We start from the raw sequence: 24,233 nt of genomic DNA on the forward strand, positions 1-24,233 counted from the left end.
TCTAGTTTCTTCATAGCTGCCCTTCCAAGTCCTAAGGCATATCTACGCTAACTATATAATGCAGTTGAAAAGCAACTTCCAACTGCAGTATCTACAAAATACACACACCACCAAAGCATGCAACAAACTTGTTTCTGTCTAATCATTGGCAAAGCAAAACAGGATTCTGCCAAACTGGTTCCCAACTGATGTAAGTGGTCAGTGTAGATGTGCCTCTCTTCTTCTTTTTAATTTTCTCCTGCTATCTCCAGGCTGATTCATGATTGAGCCAAAGTAGAGGAAATCTGGAACTATTTCAATGTCTTCATCATTTACTTTAAAGTGATGTTAATGATCTAAGGTCATTATTTCTGTTTTCTTAGTGTTCAACTGTAAACCTCCCTTTGCACTTCCTTCCTTGACTTTTCTTCACTAATCATTCCAAGCCTTTCCTATTTTCTGCTTGTAGTTGATGCTCCTTCCTCCAATTTCATGCCTCCTTCCTCTGAGTCTAATCCTGCTTTACATATGATATGTTTAGCATGCAAATTTTTTAAATTGGGTGCTAAAATCCAGTCTTGCCAGACCTGCTTGCCAACTGGAAACTATTACATTTCTCCATATTCAGTCCTATCCATTGCCTCTGGTCCAGAATACAGGATATGCATCCGGATAATCAAATGTTCAGCACACCAATTTCTTTAAGAGCTATCCAGATTTTTTCTTGATGTATACAGTCAAAGGCTTTGTTATAATCTATAAAACACAGTTTAGGAAGAGGCATTTAGAATACTCAGCCAAAAATTTCTAATGTCTCACCAAACTCCCAGGTTCTATAGGATGTTGCCAATGACATTTAAAGTGTGGCATGAAAAGGTCCTTCACCTATAGCTTGTTTCACGCAGGAAGGTTCTGTTCTCTTGCAATGCAAGTCTCCACTTTTCCTACAAAAATGTGTTCCAGAAAGTGGATCTATCTTTTGTACTCATATCAACCAATACTATATTAATGTAGTAAGCACTATTCTTGTTTTTGCATCTGTTAAATTCTTTGTCCCCCTTTTCTGCAGTTCATTGGCGAACATGTGAAAGAGGCTGGAAGCATTTGCCAAAAGCTGGAAAGGGAAGTTCTTGAAATCTCTGTAAAAGAAGTGACAGATTTCTTACCAGGGTAATTATTACTGTTGCCACTATTATTATTACAGTTGTTGTTGTTGTTGTTGTTGTTGTTGTTGTTGTTGTATCTTGCTTTTATTCCAATTGGAACTCAAGGGGACTCACAATTTAAAAAGAACAATACAATCAAGAACATATAACAAGGGAATATTAAATAGAATTATCGTATTAAAACAATTCACCCTTCAGTAAAATAATAAAATGCAATTTTATAATATACGTTATTTATATTCCATTCTGTCTCCTCGAGTGCATATATATGACAAACATGCAATGCCATTATACAATTGGCAGAGACAGACAATACGTAAACAGAGCCAGGCTTCCCTCCTTTCATTTCTGGCATCTGGAGGCTGTGCTTGACTTGGCCATGGGGAGGTGATATTGTTCCATTCTTCCATGCTGAGGAGCCTGTCGATTGAACCACCAGCATGTTTTTAAGGGGTGCCTTTAACTTCCCCACTAAAGCAGTACCTATTTATCTACTCCCATTGCTGTTTTCCAGCTGTTAGATAGGCAGAAGCTAGGCTGACGGTGGGAGCTCACCCCGCCCGCAGCTTGAACTGTTAAACTTCAGTTTGGCAAGATCTTCTGTAGCTGGCAGTTTAACCTGCTGTGCTAGCCGTGGCCCTTTAAACTATAAAAGCTATTAAAACCACTTAGTTAAAAGCACACAGCACTGCTTAACCCATTTCTTTTTTTAAAAAAAATCTGTTTTAAACACCTGCCATTTTTCTCCAATCTCTTTCAAAAAAATTCTTTTTTAAATTAAATTATTACATTTTATTGGTTTTCCCTAAATGGAACTTAGACATAGAAAGAGGTATGCTCATGAAAGCTTAGGCATATTCAGAGTAAATAGTAGTAAGTTTAATTCTATGTTTACAGATAAAATGTATATTGTATTGTTTTTGCCACTGTTCATAATTTGAGACTCTTTTAGAAAAAAAGCAATATAATAATAATAATAATAATAATCCCATCCAAAATGAAACCAAAATAAATTTGCCTTGAACTTTGGAATATAGCCCCAAAAGAGCTGAGAGAAGTATGTACTTTACTGTTAATACTCTACCTTATAAAGCATGGTGGAATAAAAGGAAATTACTCATCTGGATCATGAACATATCGATGTGTTATCAAAGGCTTTCATGGCCAGAATCAGGACAATAAATAAAGAACAACTGTCAGAAAAATCTGGCTACCAGGACAGTAAATAAAGAACAACAATAATAAAACAGGGGAATTCCAGACAGGAAACGATCAGGGCCAACTAACATCTCCCAACAAAGGATCCCCCAGGCAGGAAGCAGCCAGGCTTTGAAGCTGCAAGGATATTCAATGCTGATCAAGGTGGCCAATTACAACATTCACACTTGCCTCCAACACACAAGAGTTCTTCCTCCCACCCGAGACATTCCACAGATATATAAACCCCACTTGCCTAGTTTCCAACAGACCTCACAACCTCTGAGGATGCCTGCCATAGATGTGGGCTAAATGTCAGGAGAAAATGCTTTTGGAACATGGCCATACAATCCGGAAAGCTTGGAGCAATCAATGAACATATCGTTTTTGAAATGTGGCTGAGGTTACAAAGGCGCAATTGAATTAATGAAACAGGCTGAATTTCCGTGTCTGGAATTCTACTTTTAATTTGGATTTTTGGTGTGATTAACCTCTGATATATTAAAAGAGCTTTAGAGAAATCTAAAACACATTATATTTTGAATAGCTATAATAAAACCTTAATGTTTAAAAGAGACATTTCCTTCTAAAGATGGTTCATGTAACTACACTTTTGAATTATAGAATTCTCAGAGATGTTGAAAAATAGTATTTTTTAATGAACTCTGAATTGTATCTTCATTTTTGTGTTATATTAGGTTGGGAAACTTTGCCTTTTTCTAGTTTTATGCATATTGCATATCATTTCTCTGAAATGTGAAAAATTTAAATGCAAAGTACAATGATGCTATAGCAGGCATAGGCAAACTTGGGCCCTCCAGGTGTTTTGGACTTCAACTCCCACAATTCCTAACAGCCGGTAGGGCCAAAGTTTGCCCATGTTTGCCCATGCCTGTGCTATAGTGATACATAATTTGCTTTGTTTATGATAGATTGTGAGTCATTTTAAATAAATGTTTCTGTTACAGTTTTGGGAGAACATTTCTGGAATGGCAGAACTTTACAGATAGTCCCCGGTTTGTATCAGTGATGGTGGCCCATATTAACAACTTCCATGACTTGAGGTAAATTTGCTGTTTGAATCTTGTTTCCAACTCAACAGATTGTTGCTAAAGCAAACAATAAATACAGTACGCATTTTCTTTGAACTGGATTATATGAATCCGCACTGCTGTATAATCCAGTTCAAAGCTTAAAGTACTGTATATACTCGAGTATAAGCCTAGTTTTTCAGCCCTTTTTTAGGACTGAAAAAAAACCTCCTCAGCTCATACTTGGGTGAGGGTCCTGGTGGGCTTATATTCAGGTCGGCTTATACTCAAGTATATATGGTATATTTATTATTTTTCTCTATTATTATTGATATTGTTACATTTATTATTTTACTCAATTATTATTATTACATTTATTATTTTACTCTATTATTGTTGTTACTTTTACATTTATTTTACTCTATTCTTATTATTATTAATATGTTTATTATTTTTCTCTATTATTATTAAAAGGATACATAAGCACATTTACATTGAAGAAGATGAAAATAATAATTTAATCAGAGTTGAACAGTCATATCTTAAATTACAGTTTGATGTAAAGATTCAAAAACATTTAAACTACTGATGCCTCAATTAATGTAATTTTATTGGTATCTCAGCTTATAGTGGAGTCAATGTTTTCCCAGTTTTTTTGTGGTAAAATTAAGTGCCTCGGCTTATATTCGGGTCGGCTTATACTTGAGTATATATGGTAATTGGGGTTTTTTTATAGTGTGAGTAACTAGACAGTAGACTAATTTTAAAATATTTTTTTCAAAAATTAATCATAAAACTGTAGACTAATTGCCACCTTAGATGATATTTTTTCATGTCAGGAGCAACTTGAGAAACTGCAAGTCGCTTCTGGTGTGAGATATTTGGCCGTCTGCAAGGATGTTGCACAGGGGATGCCCAAATGTTTGATATTTTGCCATCCTTGTGGGAGGCTTCTCTCATGTCCCCGCATGGAGCTGGAGCTGATAGAGGGGGCTCACCCGCTCTCCCCAGATTCAAACAGCCGACATATCAGTCAGCAGTTCTGCCGGCACAAGGGTTTAACCCATTGTGCCACCTGGGGCTCCACCTTAGAAGATGTAACTTTGCCATTGCTTTCTCTTAGGATAAGAGAATATGACTGAACCTAGGTTTCCATGGCTGAAGGAGGAGTCCTAGAGTACATCTACACTGCAGAGTTAATGCAATTTGACAACCTAAACTGTCATGGTTCAATGCTATGGAACCCTGGGATTTGCAGTTTTACTAAGATCTTTAGCATTCCTTGCGAAAAAGTTCTGGTGCCTCAACAAACTACAACTCCCAGGATCGCGTAGAATTGAGCCACGGCAGTTAAAGTCATGTCAAATGACATTAATTCTGCTATGTAAGTGTACTCTTAGTTTGATCCTCAACCTCTACTCCACACTGACGCTCACTGCACACAGATACATCAACTGAAAATAAGTTGCCCGACTTCCTTTCTAGACAATAACAGAGGAAAGTGTCCTTTCAGCTGGTAAATGCTGCCCCATGCTGATACGCCTCCTCCATATACAGTAGAGTCTCACTTATCCAACCTTTGCTTATCCAACATTCTGTATTATCCAACGTAGTTTGCCTTTTGGAAGTCAATGTTTTTATAGTCAATGTTTTCAATACATTATGATGTTTTGATGCTAAATTCGTAAATACAGTAATTACTACATAACGTTACCATATATTGAACTGCTTTTTCTGTCGATTTGTTATAAAACATTATGTTTTCATGCTTAATTTGTAAAATCATGATGTAATTTGACGTTTAATAGGCTTTTCCTTAATCCCTCCTTATTATCCAACATTTTTGCATATCCAACGTTCTGCCAGCCCGTTTATGTTGGATAAGCAGGACTCTTCAGTATATGTCACTGAAAAAGATATATTGGTTTGGACTCTGTTTCCAGCTCTCACTTGTGTCTCTAAACACTACAAATTCAAACAATTGAAATGTTCCCACTAGGCGTGGTTCTGTTTCACCAGCTGAACAAGTTTTAGAAGAGGATTAGATGAATGTATAGAGGATTAAGGCTATCAGAAGTGTGCAAACAAACAAAACTACAGTTCCCGATGGTTCTCAGGATTCCAGCTTTAAGGCTTTCCCCCCTCTTTTGCACAGAAATATACACAGATGGACACTCCCTTATCTGAAATTATTCCAGTCAGAGATTTTCAGATGTTGGTTTTTTTCAGTTTATGAATAAATATATGTGCATAAAGAATGAGAGATGGGGGAATGACTACTAACACATCAAATACTTGCTGAGTTTTTCTTCGAGGGTTGTCTGCATACTTTCCCCAAATGCAGAAATAGGCAGCTGGTGGCAAAAAGTTTCAGTTTTTGGAGTCTTTCAAATGTTGAATTGCTGGATAAGGGAGACTAAATTGTATTGCTTACCATGTGCATCATTCTAAAAGTATGCATTCTGTGTGCATTTCGAAAACATGGATTTCCCTCTGTAGACTAATGTTCTTTTGCTCATGCCTTTAAAATGTGTATATATTTTGATTTACATTTTTCAAATTTACATTTATGGAACACTTTTTTGGTGCACCATTCACGTACAAGCTCATAAATGCATGGTTATAAGATGGCAAGTTACGTTCAGGCTCATGCCATCATAGCAGCATGCCTCTGCATGGCAGTTCATGGGGAACATCTGCCTTCCAGATGTTTGTGCAACAACTCCTAATACGCCAAACAGGATGCCCAATGGACAATAATGATAGTCCTACTGGTCCAAAATATCTCAGGGTACCAGGATGGCTACCTCTGAGATACTCTTTCGTCTGATCTCATCGAATGGTTCTTACTTTGTATTATTATTTGGACCGCGGTGGCGCAATGGGTTACATCCTTGTGCCGTCTGAACAGCTGACCTTAAGGTTGGGTTGCTGACCTGAAGGTTGCCGGTTCAAATCTGCAAGATGGGGTGAGCTCCCATCTGTCAGCTCTAGCTTGTGGGGACATGAGAGAACCCTCCCAGCAGGATGGTAACGCATTTCCTGAACAATGTCTCTGTAGACGGCCAATTCTCTCACACCAGAAGCGACTTACAGTAAGTTCTCAAGTTGCTTCTGACACGATTAAAAAATTTCAAAAAATATCTGAAGATGTATTTCTGAGTCCCTCTCTCTTTCAGTAGGTATTATTTCATCTCTACAACAACTCTTGACCAGGAAATACATTTCTCTACCTACCCAGAGTGGGGATATATATATATATATATATATATATATATATATATATATATATATATACACACACACACACACACACATATACACACACACACAGTAGAGTCTCACTTATCCAAGCTAAATGGGCCAGCAGAAGCTTGGATAAGTGAATATCTTGGATAATAAGGAGGGATTAAGGAAAAGCCTATTAAACATCAAATTAGGTTATGATTTTACAAATTAAGCACCAAAACATCATGTTATACAACAAATTTGACAGAAAAAGTAGTTCAATACGCAGTAATGTTATGTTGTAATTACTGTATTTATGAATTTAGCACCAAAATATCATGATATATTGAAAACATTGACTACAAAAATGGCTTGGACAACCCAGAAGCTTGGATAAGTGAGGCTTGGATAAGTGAGACTCTACTGGTGTGTGTGTGTGTGTGTGTGTGTGTATATATATATATATACACACACACACACACACACACAGTAGAGTCTCACTTATCCAACGTTCTGGATTATCCAACGCATTTTTGTAGTCAATGTTTTCAATATATCATGATATTTTGGTGCTAAATTTGTAAATACAGTAATTACTACATAGCATTAATGTGTAATGAACTACTTTTTCTGTCAAATTTGTTGTATAACATGATGTTTTGGTGCTTAATTTGTAAAATCATAACCTATTTTGATGTTTAATGGGCTTTTTCTTCATCTCTCCTTATTATCCAACATATTCACTTATCCGACATTCTGCCGGCCCGTTTATGTTGGATAAGTGAGACTCTACTGTATATCATACACACAATGTGTGAATGCTCAAGTCCTATTTTATACAGTGGCTGAATTCTTGAATGCAGAATCTGGGATTATGCTTTTAGAATTTATTTTAAGTCCTGGCATTATATCACCTCTAGATGGCACGGTACATCAAGTAATTAGCAAGAAAGGAAAGGCTGTAGCTGAGAAATCCAACTCTTTCATAACACATTTGTCCTGATAATGAGATCTAAGCAGTTGTTGTTAGAAAAACATTTAATCAAATATACACTAAGAATTCACACTGTGCAGAAATAGGTTTCCTCAAATAAACATGTAACTGTTGTGTCAAAGCTGTTTTTATTTCTTCTAAGTTTGCTGTTTTGACATCGTTGAATCATACACATTTAATCTATGGAGTTCTCTGGAAAGGCCAGATGTTTAGGGTGCATGCTGCGTTTATCAGAGCTGGAAACACTTATGATAGTTTTCTGTCCCTACATGGGCAGTGGCCAAGGAACTGGCTGTCTTTAGCGTACTTCAAAAAGGGAAAGTGATGCTGAACGTGACAGCATCAATCACTCTGCCACAGAACAGACTCTAGTGGCCTCTTGTGGATTGTCTCGGTTAGAACTATCTGAATAGCTAAGGAATGGAGGAACTTGCCTTATGTTGAATCAGACTGTTGTTTCATTTGGGGGATCAAACTAGAAGATAAGCTGAGCTCTACACCACTTCAGATCCTCCCTCATTAGGGAAAGACATCTGTCTGGCCTAACTATTTTTGTGAGATGATTGGTTATTACTGGTAGTTGTAACTTAGTGTGTTGTCAAAGGTTTTCATGGCCAGAATCACTGGGTTGCTGTGAGTTTTCCAGGCTGTATGGTGATGTTCCAGAAGCATTCTCTCCTAATATTTTTCCCACATCTATGGCAGGCATCCTCAGAGGTTGTGAGGTCTGTTGGAAAACCATGCAAGTGGGGTTTATATATCTGTGGAAGCTCCAGAGTGGGAGAAAGAACTCTTGTCTGCTTGAAGCATGTGTGAATGGTGCAATTGGGCACTTTGATTAGCATTGAATGGCCTTGCAGCTTCAGTCTGATTGTTGAGACATACATCAGCAAAGAAATTATGTTGATGGAAGGACCAGAGGATCTGACTCCTGATCTGAAATCCACCTTAAAAGCCAGTCAAATATCCCAAATAACAGAGGTCTGTGGTGCTGGAGAGCAGGGCACTGCAGAAACTCTGGCTTATCCCAGTCGAGAATCTATGGATGAGTTACTCACTTCCTAAAATAAAACCTGTAAGATGAAAAGTCATAAGAGAACAAAGAATTTTGCTCATATCCTCTTTGTTCTTCCTGTATTGTTGTGTGACTGATGCAAATTTAGTACAATTGTGCCACTTAAGCAGACTTAAGGGTGTGGACTTGTGTTTCTAAAGCTAGATTCCTATCTATAGGAATGCCTTAGTTACAGCTTGTCTGGATTACTGTATGGTGCTCTTTGTGGGGGTGCCTCTGAAGAGTGCTAGTAAACTTCAGCTGGTCTAAAAAGCTGCAGCCAGGCTGCTAACGGGCTGGCTACAGGTAATGGTAAAGGTAAAGGTAAAGGTAAAGGTTTCTACTGACGTTAAGTCCAGTCATGTCTGACTCTGGGGGTTGGTGCTCATCTCCATTTCTAAGCCAAAGAGCCGGCGTTGTCCGTAGACACCTCCAAGGTCATGTGGCTGGCATGACTGCATGGAGCGCCGTTACCTTCCCGCCGGAGCGGTACCTATTGATCTACTCACATTGGCATGTTTTCGAACTGCTAGGCTGGCAGAAGCTGGAGCTAGCAGCGGGCGCTCACTCCGCTCCCGGGATTTGAACCTGGGACCTATTGGTCTGCAAGATCAGCAGCTCAGTGCTTTAACACACTTAGCCACCAGGGATCCTTGTGGTAATTGACAACCCCCCTATTCACTGGCTGACAGTCTCTTTCTGGGCACAATTCAAAGTGCTGGTTATGACCTTTAAAGCCCTATATGGTTCAGGTCCAGGCTATTGGGATGATTGCATCCCATTGTAGAAATCTGCCTGGTCCCTGAGATCTTCAGAAGACGCCCTTATCTTGGTCCCACCTACGTCTCATGCTCAGTTGGTGGAAACGAGAGGACGGGCCTTCCTTCTCGGTGGCTGCCCAACAACTCTGGAAATCCAGCCAGACTGGCCCCCTCCTTGTGATAAATTTTGATACATTTGTGCAGTGTGAAAGACAGCATAATCAACCACAGTTAATTTAAGTTAGTCATAATGCTAAGTTGTGGTATAAGAGGGTGGAGAAATTTAGCGCAAGAAACAGGATGGGCCAGGAAGGAGAAAACAGGACAGGGAACAAGATCTTGGCGTGATGCCAATTTAACGGAGCTGTTACATCTTTGAAGGAAACATTTAGATGGGTTGATACAGGACAATGCAGTTTGGCCAGAGACATGTTGACAGAAGTACAGCATAAAAGCTAAATTTGTAAGTTTATCCAACCCATTGGGACATCTGTTTGCAAAGCATTACACCTTGAGCCAATTTCCCTCTTTGAGTTTAGTTAAAGTCTAGTGTTAATTGTCATGGATTCTGTAGTTTGAAATTGGTTTCGACATACTAGCCAATTCAGGCCCAGACCGCATATGCTCCCTTCTCCAAAACTTCAGGTGGATGTAAAATGTCAGTAGCTGCTGTTGGCAAAGCAATATGAAATCCCTGGCTTTTTTTCCCTTCCTTTGACAAATGTAAGACATGCCTGGTCCCCCAAAAATGTTGAACTACAGCTCCCACCATCCTTTGAAAGGTTCTGAAATGAATAAGGAAAAGGAACCTAAAAGTTTGTCTGTGTGTGTGTGTGTTTGTGTATACACACACACACACACACATTGTATTGCTTTTTAGGAGCCCCTGGTGGGGCAGCAGATTGAAATGCTGAGCTGCTGAACTTGCTGACTGAAAGGTCAGCGGTTTGAATCCGGTGAGTGGGGTGAACTCTCGCTGTTAGCCCCAGCTTCTGCCCACCTAGCAGTTTGAAAACATGCAAATGTGAGTAGATTAATAGGTACCGCTCCAACAAGAAGGTAACGGCACTCCATGCAGTCATGACCTTGGAGATCTCTACGGACAACACTTACTCCTTGGCTCAGAAATGTAGATGAACGCGACTAGACTTAATGTCAGGTATAAACCTTTACCTTTACTTATTGCTTTTTATTCAAGAAGCATTGCTGCATCTACACTGTAGATGTAAGGTAGTTCTGTATGACTTTACGTGGCAGTTAAAGTAATGTCAGATTCAATAGTGTAGATGCACACCACCCCATCTCTCTCTGTCTCTGCATGTGAAGAAATTATGGAACTACGCCTATAACAAAGGTTAGAGAGGAAATGTCTGGTATCTTGTGATCAGTGGAACATAAATTAAAGCCTCTATGGTTACTGACCGAAACCTTTATCATTTCTAATACACAATCTATCCAAACTGTTTATTCCTGTTTGGATTGTTTTCAAGATGATTAGAAATGGTTTACCAGTACGCAGCATGAACAAAAAGATCTCCTGCCAGTAGTAAACTGTTGGAGGTTTCAAGTGCTATGGGGAATCTGGTCTTGGCATAACTTAGCAATTACTTCTACACCATTCCTAAATCAATCACATACCTGTATTTGCAGAACTCTGAACTATTAACGGGAATACTGGTAATCCCTGATTTACTGCCTTATGCACCTCCCCAGCATTTCTGAATCTTTTTCCTTGGAAATCTCCTTTTTTTCTAGGAGATTGACTAAATCCCTGTGTTTTTACTTTCAAGACTCACAGAGACCTTTTCCCGTAATACTTCCTTTTTCAATTGCATTTTCCCCTGAAGTGCACATGACATGCCTGATTAGTTTCATTCTGTATGTTTCCTGACTGTATGTTTATGGGTTTTTGAAGATTATGGGCCCTTCTAGAAGGCTGGTGAGTTACTTAGGGAAAAGATTGTAGGAAATATTTAAATCATTTCATCGCTCATTGGCATGCTGATAACAGCACAAACAGATTGTTAGGAAATACCAGTTTAGATATAAGGTGCAAATCTGAATGCTTTCATGTAGGAAACAAAACAACAAACACACAACCTCCAGATGGAAATAATGATAAAATTACAAACAGCATGACATTGGAAATTAATTTTTCTATCCTAATTCTTGAAGTGAAATGCTACTTGAACAAAGAAAATAGGAAGGAGGCAATTTAGATGGAATTTGGGCTGATTCAACAGGATAATTATTCTGCCTTTATATTCTTAATAGTGTGGAATGAAAGGGCAAATATTATTAATACATCCAAATGAGTTCATTAGCTACACTTCTCCCTGCCATGACAGCATTCTTTGAGAAATGACTTTAGGATTGGCAGCACTCTCACTTTCCGTCTTAAAGGGTACAGTCAAAGAATTTTTGTACTCTTTTTTGCAGCTGTTTGAACATTAGCCCACATCTCTCATTGTTTCAGTGATAAGGGCTCAGGCATCACTAAATAAACCAGTGTGTTTACTTTCCAATACTGTATATGAAACAAAATAAAGCGAGCAAACAAAATAAAGTTGAAGTATATCTTTTTATACTTCCTCTTCTTCCTAACAACTTTATTTCTGTTCCAACTTTGGGTTTCTGTGAGTTTCCTGGGCTGTATGGCCATGTTCCAGAAGCATTCTCTCCTGACATTTTGCCCACATCTATGACAGGCATCCTCACAGCCTCCAAAGATGCCTGCCATAGATGTGGGTGAAATGTCAGGAGAAAATGCTTCTGGAACATGGCCATACAGCTTAGGAAACTCACCGCAACCTAGTGATTCCAGCCATGAAAGCTTTCAACAACACATATTCCAACCTTCTCTGCATAGGGACTCAAGGCAGCTGGTGACGACACAATCTAATAAAAAAAAATTAAGGCAAAATTTAAAAACAATGAAATATTAGTGTGTTGATATAAAGTTAAAATACAATAAAATTACATTTAAAACTCACCATCCATCCACCCGCCCCACAACCACCCCAGCAACATGTCCCTCACCTTCGCCCAAATGCCTGATGGCAAAAAATGTCTTTACCTGCTTGGTTAACATATTAAACAGATAATTGGGTTGACCAACAGGCAAGCTGATTTTTAAATGTAATTTTTGTGTCCTTTCCAAAGCCAGCCCTCAAAATTACTATACCTGAAGCACCTCATTCTTGTGTGAATAGTTTTTGTTTTATAGAATGATGTATCAAAATAGGCTACAAATTCAGGACTTTGTCACATTAAGCTGCTGCCTTTCTAAGGCTTGTACTGGTAGAAGTTTCTACTGTTGGTGGTTTTGTGTTCTACTTCAAAAATGGAAACTCTTCTCAAAAAATAAAGCACTGTAGGTTGGATATCCCTTATCTAGAATTCTGAAATTGAAAATACTCCAAAATTGTGCATGTGCATGGCTGGGATTGTGACTTTCTGATGGTTCAATATACACAATATACACAAACTTTTTTTTCATGTACGAACTTATTTTAAAATATTGTGTATAGGATTAATTTCAGGCTATGTGTATAAGGTGTATATGAAAGCTAAAGGAATTTTGTATTTATACTTGAGTCCCACTTCCAATATATCTCATTAAATATACAGGGTGTTTGAAAAAGAACTCCCTAGTTTTAATGTAAATTACATTAAAACTAGGGAGTTCTTTTTCAAACACCCTGTATATGCAAGTATTCAAGAACCCAAAAATATCTGAAATATGGAATACTTTGGCTCCCAAGCATTTTGGATCAAGGATAAATAACCTGTATCTACCTCATACAAGCAGTTCTTGGATGGCTTATACTTGTTATTCTCATTCTTCACAATCCATGAATTTGTCAGTACTCACTATGAATCCCCACCAATCTTAGACATGGATGGTTGAATCCATGGATGCTGAATCTGTTGATTTGGAGGGCCAACTGTATAATCTATCTCAGTGGCTCTTTGTCTTTGGCCTTGAAATGTGTTGGACCTCAGCTCCCAGAAGCCTTTACTATTAGTCAGGATATCTGGAACTTCTTGGACTAGAATCTGGAATATTTGAATAATGGAACTGTGAGAACCACTACTAAATAGCATGTTAACGTGCACCTTGCTGAAGTCTCAGTTCCCCACACACACACTGTTGTTTTTTTAATCTGTGAAAAGCCAAATAATGAATTGAGGAGTATTATTTAATTGGTGCACCGCAATGTTTTCCCTGCCTCGCCTATTTCTTGCTTTGTGCCAATTAGTACCGGTGTACTGTAATCATCCTGGTGGGTAGCCAATTTGCAAGAAGAAAATGTACAATTTAATTAAAAGCTTTTCACTTCACCTCCTGTTCTGTTCCTAAGTGAACGTTGCAGCTTATAATGAAGGCAGAGGTGGTAAAATCAGTTTGGATGTTTGGGAATCATCCATTGCATAAAAACGTAAGAAGTACCGTATCAACCCAAAGTCACATTTGGTCCAGTGTTCCTGTTCCCAACCAGCTGCCTCTGGAAAGCAAACAAAAATAATGCAAAAAAAATCATTCTTTTCAGATATTTTCTAGTCTTCCTATTGGAAGTTGATATAGTTATACAAGAGGTTTCTATCTATTTATTTATTTATTTATTTATTTACAGTATTTATATTCCACCCTTCTCACCCCGAAGGGGACTCAGGGCGGATTACAATGAACACATATATGGCAAACATTCAATGCCAACAGACAAACAACATATATAGACAGACACAGAGGCATTTAACATTTTTTTCCAGCTTCACGATACCGGCCACAGGGGGAGCTGTTGCTTCACTGTCCACTAGTGGCTGTACTTCCTCATTCCTTTCCTCGTGTTTTGCTGGCAGTTTTTATGATGTTGTAAATTAGTTAAATTAGCCTCCCGCATAAAGCGTACCTAAATTTCCCTACTTGACAGCTGCAACTGTCTTTCGGGGCTGCATAGGTCAACAGCAAGCCGGGCTATTTAATGGTCGGAGGCTTAACCCAACCCGGGCTTCGAACTCATGACCCCTCGGTCAGTAGTGATTTATTGCAGCTGGTTACTAGCCAGCTGCGCCACAGCCCGGCCCTATCTAGGCATTTTCTAGGTCCTCCAGTGTAAATGTATGGTATGCTTCCACTGGAAGAAGGTCATCTCAATAGGGTTTGCTGTTTCCCACAGTTTCACAAATACATGGTAAGCCCAGAAACATATCTCCTTGAGATATGGGGATCTTTCTGTATTTTGTCCCCACAATGGCCATACAAATGCCTCTTGAAATGCTCATGGAAAGACTTGAAGGTGAAACAACTCTATTTCCAAGGAATTGTATCCAGAGGCATGTTGCCCCTCTTGCTAGACATAACATATAACCATTTATTTGCAACATGTAAAAAAAGTGGAAAGACAGCCAATAGAGAAATAGAGGAGAAAAAAAACCTGGATTATGGCAAACTCATATTTGGTCCCCTTAAGAAATGGAATAATTACTCAATTCATAGAATTAATGTAGATTGACATCACCGTAACTGCCATGGCTAAATGTTACAGAATTATGAGAGTTGTAATTTTACAAGTTCTTTCGCCTTCTCTGCCAAAGGGTTGGTACTGCACTAAACTACGACACCCACGAATACACAGCATTGAGTCATGCCAGTCAAAGTGGTGTCAAACTGCATGAATTCTACTATGTAGATGCAGCCTGAATTGTGATCTGCATATTTTAGCAATGCTTAATGAAGAGCTTGGAAAAGTAATTTGAGATGACAACTTCCAGAAGCCCCCAGTGGTTGATCAGTTCTCGAGCTTGTCATCCATAAAGCAGCTTTTCCAAGCTTTGTTTTTATAGCTGACATAGGTTAAGAAAAATAGCACGTTCTTCTATAAATATGTGATTCATTGGAGATATGGTTGACAATCAGCATTACATTGTTGGCTTTTTCACTGTAGGACAGATTTGCAAATAAGGTGGAATGCCAGCTGTGAAGAAATTGAGAAGACCTTGGCTGGCCTCATGTTGCGATACAAGAAATATTTTTCCAATGCGTTAAGGCTGAAAATAAAGGTAAGAGAAGATCATCTGCAAGATCAGTAGAATTCACTTGCTGAGATTTCAGCAGCAGTGGTTCATTGCTGATTTTCTTGGTAAAGTTATTCTCACTACGTACTGAACACTCAAAGAGGAGAGGAGGCAGAAAAGTAGAACATGTTCATTACTCCACTGAGGTTGAAACTGCTAGATGCCAACACATGCTCAAATGAAACATTTCTTTTAGACACCTGAAGACTTTTATGCAATGTTTTTTAAAAGAAAACTGTTTAGTCTGCCATTTCTAAGGGAAAAAACCTTTTTTGCAATATGTGCTCTCTGCCCAAATTGGAATGGCAGGGTGGGGGGATTGTGGGGTGTGACATTGATCAGTGCTTGCCTTGGGATCCTCATTCATGGGGTTGACATAAGTTGAAGTTAAAAACTGTATAATGATTGTTGGTATTTTTTTTATTTTTGTGTTCGTCTAAAATGCATATCCAGCTTTTCACAGAAAAAGTAAGAGGATACTGCTGTTAAGTAATGGTCCTAAAATCCTGGGGGAAAATCCAGTCTAGTGTTACATGGTGTGGAAGACTTTCACATTAACATCTATATCCTTGATAGGTTTTAGATTTTAAGGAAATTAAACCATATGGCATGGTCCTGAATCTACCTAGGGCTGTATTGCTGCATTATGCTTGTATTCTTAGAGATAGATGACCAGCATTATGGTTCCAGTTACATGCCATGGTTTCATCCTATGGCAGCCTGGGATTTGCAGTTTAGGGAGGACTCATTGGAATTCTGGATCTGCAAAGCCATGGGATGCAGCCAGTGTTAAACTCATTCTAATTCAAACTGAATCATAAAACTAATTGTGAAATGAAAATGCCCCTAGATGTGTTGGAATTCAACTTCCACAAACTACAACCAGTCTGCCCAGGGATTGTGGGCACTGTGGCATACTTGCCTTAAAACATTGTCCCTCTTTGTCACATGCTTCTCTCTTGGAGGGTTTTGCAGAAACACATCTTGATTTCTTTCTTGATAAATGTAGATTAATGGAAAAGATTTATTTGAAGTATCCTATTCCACCCTCGTGAACTTCTGAACCACAGGCCTGGCAATATATATCAGAATTTCTTTGTCATTATGGTGGAAACAGATTTTCACTAGTTTAAAAAATCTGAGGATCTCGGGCAGGATATCAAGAACAGTGTGTGTCTCAAAGTGTTTTACCACAGCTCATTGACCTCCTCTCCTATTCCACTTAGTTTCCCCTTGATTTACATTTTAATTTGTCCCTGCCTCCTTCATACCGTTGCCAACTGGTGGAACGGGTTTATTTTTATCTAGGGAAATGCAGTTTGGGGATTAGAAGAAAGTAGAATACAGGAAAGCATTTTTCCAGCCATGCATAATCCCTTAATTAAGTGAGGCATAAACTGGAAATGTGTGTACATACCACCCTTGACAATTAGCAGAAATATCTACAGTCCTTTCAGTTTAAGTTTTTCCCCTCCTGCACTCCTGGCCTGTTTCCTTGATCTTCCTTGCATGAATATAAACATATGCACACATTATGTTTGTTGTGCCACTTTTGTGGTTAGTATGGGACAGTCCCAGCAACAATAGAGGGCATGTGGTTGTGTGTCTTAAAGTCATTTCTGATTTATGGCAAACCTGTCATGGGATTTTATGGGCTTGAAAGTGTAACTTGCACAAGGTCACCCAGGAAATTGAACTCTAGTCTCTAGTCATAGATCAGCATGCATATGCCAATAACATAAGTATGTGTCAAATACAGGGTTCAGTTTGGACCCAGTTAGATTCAGTGGGAACCACTTTATCGGGTTACCTGGTTACACATGGACCAAAATCCAAAGTGTGATTTGGAACTCCAAATGGTTCTTGGATCAGTCATCTTCCATTGATTATCGCTGTTTGTTAGTGAAAGAACATGGAGAGTACAAGAGCAGCAACTATTACATACTGTATAGTGGTTTTCATGTCAATGTAGTGATGAAACCAAGAGTCAAATGTAATTTCCCTTTGTCACAGTTGTTCCTATTACAGATCCTCCAGGTGTTTGGGATCATCTCCCAAGCCAGCTTGAACAACTGTCAGGAATTCAGGGCACTGGTGTCCAAAACAAACTGGAGGATCAAAGGCTGGGGATCAGTGAACTAGTCATGTCAACTAGAAATTTCAACCATTACTGACCCAATTTCATTGAGTCACCCAACTAGCTTCCTCTTCTACTTCAAGTCACCCTTTTCTCTTGTATGTTTTCCTATAAAACAAGGATGATTAACTGTATAAAATCTACGCTGAACTGGATTATATGGCAGTGTGGACTCAGATCATCTAGTTCAAAGCATGTATTGTGGATTATCTGCTTTGATATTCTTGGTTATGTGGCTGTGCAGAAGAGCCCTTAGGAAGCACATTGGCTTCCCAGGAGACCTTGGAGAACAACATTCCCAGCTGCAATTCTTCCAAAAATAATTTTTAAAAAATGTTCCAAAATAAAGAGCAATTTCACCATGTTTTATGACATTTTAAGTCCAATAAACTCCCTTTTTAAATCACCACAAGTCTTCCTGTCTTTTTTTAAAGGTAGGTCATGTCCTAAAATGGCCCAGGGAGCAAAAAACATGCTGAAAGAGCTCTCTTATGCCCTCTGGATAGTCTTTAGGGCATTTTCAAGCATAATAAATGTGATTTCCAAGGTTCACAAAAGCAGCCCTAGATCAGTCCATGCAACAACAGGCTGCCCTCTGTCCACACTTGCTTTATTGAAACAACAGGGAAATTCGACAGTGTTGAAAAGATTAATAAAAATCAGGGCCAGCTTGTAAACTTTGGTTTTGTTGATAAGTGTGTCAATGAAGGCTGCCTGAGATACTTTGTGGCCTGAAGCCAAACAGCAAAGAATGCTTCTCTCCCAAAGTCAAGATGGATAATGCCAAATGCCAGTCCAGTTCTTTTGGGGGAGAACATCCCACAAGCCCCTTACCTTGAGAGTTAATACCACATTAACAAATCAAATAACTAAGCTCTTTCATGACACCCCAATTCAGCTGACAAGACACAGTTGCCCCACTCTGCCTACCAGATACACCTTGAAATATTAATCCACAGTGCTGAATGCAACCGTTTTCCATGGCTGCTGGAGTACAGGCACCCCATGCAACCCTGAGTCTCCCTCTTCTCTTATATATCTGGGCAGTGACTCAACCCTGGGGATAGAAACATGAACATTTTGGGACACCCTGCATCATCCCACACAACCACAGCTGACAGCAGTGGGGAATTCCAGATACTTCTCTGCTGCTTCATAAAAGAAACATAAATCTACAGTTGAGTAATGTCACAGTTGATTAACTGGGCACAGTGAATGGGGGGAAAGTTAACCTTTGTGAGGAATGTAAATACACTTGAACAATGTTGTTTAATGGCAGCATTAGGCTGCCATTGCTGGAGAAATTTGCGGTGGAGTTTGAATATCCATCTCAGGACTTGTTTACACAGGCATTAAACCTCAAATTCAGCTCCTGGCTGTCTCTATAACATTGCCTTTCTCCCTTCCATTGTGGGTTAAACCAAATTAATCCAGCTTTGCCTCACTTTAGTAAAAGTCAGGTGATGCTCCAGAGTTTGCTTGAAACTCTGGGGAATCCCACAGGTTCGGGGCAGTGATCGCAGAATTGGGTCCGATTTGTACCCGTCTGCTATCCACATGAAGCATCGCCACATCACCACATCACCTTTTCCCTACACTCATCATAGCACAGGGAAAATGGTAGTCCATTTCAAGTTTCCAAGAAAGAAAGAACCAGTTGTAGCTAATGGGCACAGATATGATGACAGCCCCTGGTGCATTGAGGAAAATGTCTACCGGCATTACATTAAATATCTCTCAGGTTCTTTCCAATTTTCTCATTCATAGATTTGTCATAAGACAAATCCAACTTGATGGCAATCGACAGCAGAATCTGCACCTTGCATTAGGCCATGAATTAAAAAAACAATCAGAATAGCTATTGCATGTTTGGGATGAGATTAACTAAATTGGCAATGCAAATTGAAATTCTGGGTCATCTTTAAGGGGGACAGTGCATTAAACATATTAACACAATCTGTTCAGGAAACCCCGCAACATCGATAACGGGCCAGGGTAACCGCCAATCGCTAATTAAAGTTACAATAGATCTTTGGTCCTTTGATCTTAAGGGGGAATATTGTAAGTGAAAAAGTGTGCTTTAACAATCAGATGTGTTTGTATTGTTTTTCCAGCCAATGCTGAAGAAGATTCTCAGCAGAGCCTGGATTTCACAGGGTGGAACTTATGATTCATTCATCACAAAAATTTTGTTAATTGCTGAGGATTTTTCCAAAGATCTAACAAATCTGAAGGATCCCATGCAAAGGGTAATTAAATTTGAGATAGATTATAATAACTGCTTTGCTATGCACCTTCTCTTCCTATCTTTCTCTGTGAAACACATTGGCTAGAATCATTTTCTTGTCTATATAAACACATACATTCTGTAATACATTAAAGTTACCTTTTCTGGCTATGCGTAATGGATATATTCAGTTTGTGGTTGTATGCCATTCATCAGAAAGGTGGGGTAGATCCACTGAATTGATTGGATTTAACTGTGTGCTAACTCGTTTCTCATCTCTGCCTTTTGTGGCCAACCCATCAATCATTCTATGATTTTTCCCCCCTGGTTTTGGGTATACAGGATTTTCTCAATGAAGTTCACAGGTGTGTAGTCAAGGAATACATCACACAAATCCTCAAACCAAGGTGCAGAATGAGAAGAATAAAAAGGGAAGAAGTCAGCAACATAATGCACTGTGAAGCTGCAACTATAAATAACACTATGCAAGAGCTGGTGAGTAAATTCTATAAATTTGTATCTCCGAAGTATCTAATGCTAACAGAGTATTGTGTCAACAAATAAACCCCCTCTGGACTTGTGGTCATCAAGATTATGTAACTTCAGAAATGTATATTGAAATCTCTGTGTAAACATGGAACACTTTAAGAGGAAATGTGCAATGTCAGTCACCATAACACAGAGGTGGCAAAAGTGGAACCCATGGCTACTTTCCACCTCCCCAAATGCCACAACCAGCATTCAATTTATGCAACTTGGGGACTGCCTGTAATCTTGTTTTAAATTTCTGTAAGCCACCTTTGAACCCATCCCAGGAGAAAAACAGGGTATGCATTCAATAAGTAAAGTAATTATTTATTGTGTCAGAAGCAAACCGAAGGTACAAGTTGTAATGTGTTTGAAAACACAAGCAAAGTTTAAAAAAAAACTTGGCATGATACTAAATGTCTTTTGACCGGTAGCTGCCCACTTAGAGAGCCTATAAGAAGGTCCTCCGTAATGCATGTGGCAGGGCTCAGACTGCATTATAGTAGGTAGTCTGTGGTTTACTCTTCTCCACACTCACATGCCGTGGACTCCACTTTGTAGCCTCATTTCTTAAGGTTGGCTCTGCATCTCGTGATGCCAGAGTGCAGTCTGTTCAGTGCTTTCCAAGCCACCCGGTCTTCTGTGTGCCCAGGAGGGAGTCTCTCATCTGGTGTCAGCCACTGATTGAGGTTCTGGGTTTTAACCTGCCACTTTTGGACTCTCGCTTGCTGAGGTGTTCCTTTTGACATGAGAGGGGATATGAGAGAAGCCTCTCCGCAGGATTGTGACACATCCGGGCATCCCCTGGGCAACAGCTTTGTAGACGGCTGATTCTCTCACAACCAGAAGCAAATAAGTAAAGTAATCTAAAATAAAATAAAAATACTGTTGTATTTTGCTCCATTGAACTTTGAGATTGAGCCCCTGAAACAATACACAAAGAAGTGGAATATTTAAAATGTACTGAAAGTATAGACGAGGTGATGGAAAGCAAAAAAGGATTATTTCAAAAGTGAAAAATATACACTATACTCCAGGGATAATCTGTCTCTCTGACTTCAGAGAAAAGGTCTCAAATTTGCAACTAAAAACAGCTTAAAGCTTCAAAAGCTAAGGAAAGAAATAACTAATACCCATCAGACCCTATCCTTTGCTTCACATAAAATTATACAAAACTATTTGTGGCTGGTGGCATTTTGGAACTTTTGCACATTGGGACTGTGTCTGTGTCGTTAACTGCCATAAAGTGAACTTTGACATGTGACAACTCTATGAATGACAGACCTTCAGGTCACCCTATCTTCAGGAGCCCTGCTCAGGGCCATGACTTCCATGACTGAGTCCATCCATCTAGAATTTGCTCTTCATCTTTTCCTACTGCCTTCCATCTTGCCAAACATTGTTGTCTTTTCTAGTGAGTCATGTTCTAAGAAAACCCAATAAAATTTATGGGGTTGCCACAAGTCCACAGACTATTTGAAGGCAAATACACCTGCTTTTCTTATAGTATGTCTCAGTGTAAGAAAGAGTTCTGGCTTGAGTTTCTTTCACACCCATTTATTTTACTTTTTTGGCAATCCACAACATCTAATTCACTCCTATCTAAATGCCTATGTTGGCTAAAGGCAATAAAACTTGCAGGGATTCTTTCATATCTAGTTTAATTGTGGAGTACCATGCAACTGTGTGCTATCAAGCAAATAAGAAATAAATTGTTATGTCCAAATGTTCTGCTTGGTATCCCTCCATGTCATAAATCTGTCAGCCCATATTTAATTGAAAAAGAAACCACAGATTCTTTGGCTTTAAAAGCATGAATAAGCAAAGTGTAACATCTTATTAGAGTTGTACATAACATGAACAAAAGTGAAAAGAGAAAAATCTTGTGTTGACTTTTGCATTTGTTTTGTATTATTTTATAGCCAGAGAGACATTTAAGATATAAGGTCTCACTTTTCTTTTTTTCCTTATTAATTTTATTACTTTTCCATTCCATTTCATTACAAAATACAAGCACGAAGAAAGGACTCCGGAGATGAGGAGTGCAACGGGGAGCACAACAGGGCAAATGAGAAGAAATAAATACATGAATTATAGAGATTATAGGTCTCAGTTTTCAAGTGTAATTTTGCTGTGAGGAAGTTTGTAAAGGCAGAATGTTCTGTTTCTTTCAGATGTTCTACATTAATCCACCTATCAAGGGTGGTCTCACATTCCACAGCTTTCTTCCAGTCTTTTTCTAGTTATGTAGCCTGATCCAGCCTTGCTCTTTGTGTGTTCTTAAAACAATTGTTCTTGTTTTCTAAATGTGGTCAAATAACAAAAAATAATAATTTTACATTAACACAATAAAACAATTTGCCCACTTTAGCGTGGACAATAGGTTAAAACCTTGTGCTGGCAGGACTGGTAGGCAGTTTGAATCCAGTGAGTGGGGTGAGCTCCTGTCTGTCAGCTCCAGCTTCCCATGTAGGGACATGAGAGAAACCTCCCACAGGATGGTAAAACATCCAGGCGTCCCCTGGGCAACGTCCTTGTAAACGACCAGTAAATGACCAATTGTGTGAATCAATTCAGTTTATGTTAAATATTGTCTTTCCAAACTTCCTGTAGATTAAGTGGGTCTAAGCCTTGAAAGTTTTTCAAGGGTTTTCTTTTGGGCCCTAAAAGCTTTAGGATTTCCATGAGCTAGCATGTACATGGTTGATGCAAAAATTGAGTCCATATTAAGCTGTTTTGTTTCCCTTTGTACTTTTGCAAACAATGGAGTTCCCCTTCTAACAGTTTACTCTTGTGACGTTTTTGGCTATGTAAACACCATTTCCTGGAGAATGGAATTGCCAGTGTTAGCAGTGATAGTTTCTTCCATATAATGAAGTTCGAAACTGCCACATGTGGTCAGTGAAAACTCATATAACGCAGTTCAGTGCAGCTAGGCTGCATCATATGAGTCTACACTGACCATATAATGCAGTTTCAATGTAGATGGGCCCTCTGTTTTGTTCTGTAGCTCTGATACCAAAGTTAAGCCAGGCTTAGGGAGGGCTGGGTACATTCTAGGAAGAAAGCAGAGGATGAAGAACAGAGGAGTGAGAGGAAGCATCAGACAAGCATCTCACCCCTTTATTCTCCACCATCCTCTTCCATACACATAAGACCTCATTACATTGAGGTCTTAAATGCGGGTGACAGTGTGGAGATGTGCTAGGCAGTATGGTGAACCCATGGGGCAATGGGAGAAACTGTCGCCCTGCAGCGCCTTCATTGCAGCTTTTCCGATCACATGGGGAAAGGTTCTCTGGGTTCTGTTTTAGGATACTACCAGGACGGAGCTCAGTTGCAAGTAGCACTGAATCATGTGATGGGCTCCGTCAGTCTCCCTCCTGTCTCCGTCCGTTGTGGCTCAGCCATCATGGCGCAGTTTTCAACTAGGGTTGGAGTCAGAAACGGATGAGGAGGCGGAATTCGAAATTCCTGCTCAGAATTCAGGCCCCATGGCCTTGCAGGTGCCGGAAATCAGGGATCCGCGAATTGGCAAACATTCCGGATCCTCTGCAGCATTAACCACACCAGATGGTACAGACTTGGGGGAGAATGGAAGTTTTAATCGGAGAGATGTTGTTACCAGAGATAGAAGTAAAAAACAGGGACTGAGAAGAAGTCAAAGACTCGCTCTCAAACTAGATAATGATTAGTTTTCCCCTGAGAAATTTTCATGGGCCCTGTACTCCCTAATTCTTACCGTCTTGGGATTCTGTTCAAAGTACTCTGCACTGTATTCTCATTGCGGTGTCAACATTGCTTTTCCTCGGAAGAGGTTCCAGTTTCCAGCTCCTTGCCTTGACTTCTGAAT

The 24,233-nt window shown here is 39.3% G+C and overlaps 1 protein-coding gene across 4 annotated transcripts in view; it reads left to right on the forward strand.

Annotated features, from left to right (window-relative positions):
* exoc3l4 (exocyst complex component 3 like 4) overlaps positions 1 to 24,233 on the forward strand; it is a 57,562-nt gene that overhangs the window by 27,178 nt on the left and 6,151 nt on the right. For 3 of the 4 annotated variants that reach the window (XM_008115740.2, XM_008115739.2, XM_016995508.2), the window contains 5 exons: positions 1,049 to 1,149; positions 3,311 to 3,406; positions 15,359 to 15,473; positions 19,740 to 19,874; positions 20,195 to 20,347. In XM_008115740.2, coding sequence (XP_008113947.2) covers positions 1,049 to 1,149; positions 3,311 to 3,406; positions 15,359 to 15,473; positions 19,740 to 19,874; positions 20,195 to 20,347 — 600 coding nt within the window. Of the gene's footprint in view, positions 1 to 1,048; positions 1,150 to 3,310; positions 3,407 to 15,358; positions 15,474 to 17,516; positions 18,032 to 19,739; positions 19,875 to 20,194; positions 20,348 to 24,233 lie in introns of those variants that run through there. The other variant, XM_062968515.1, reaches the window with a different exon arrangement.

The sequence above is a fragment of the Anolis carolinensis genome, chromosome 1 (genome assembly GCF_035594765.1).
Source record: "Anolis carolinensis isolate JA03-04 chromosome 1, rAnoCar3.1.pri, whole genome shotgun sequence".
NCBI classification, from domain to species: Eukaryota; Metazoa; Chordata; class Lepidosauria; order Squamata; family Dactyloidae; genus Anolis; species Anolis carolinensis.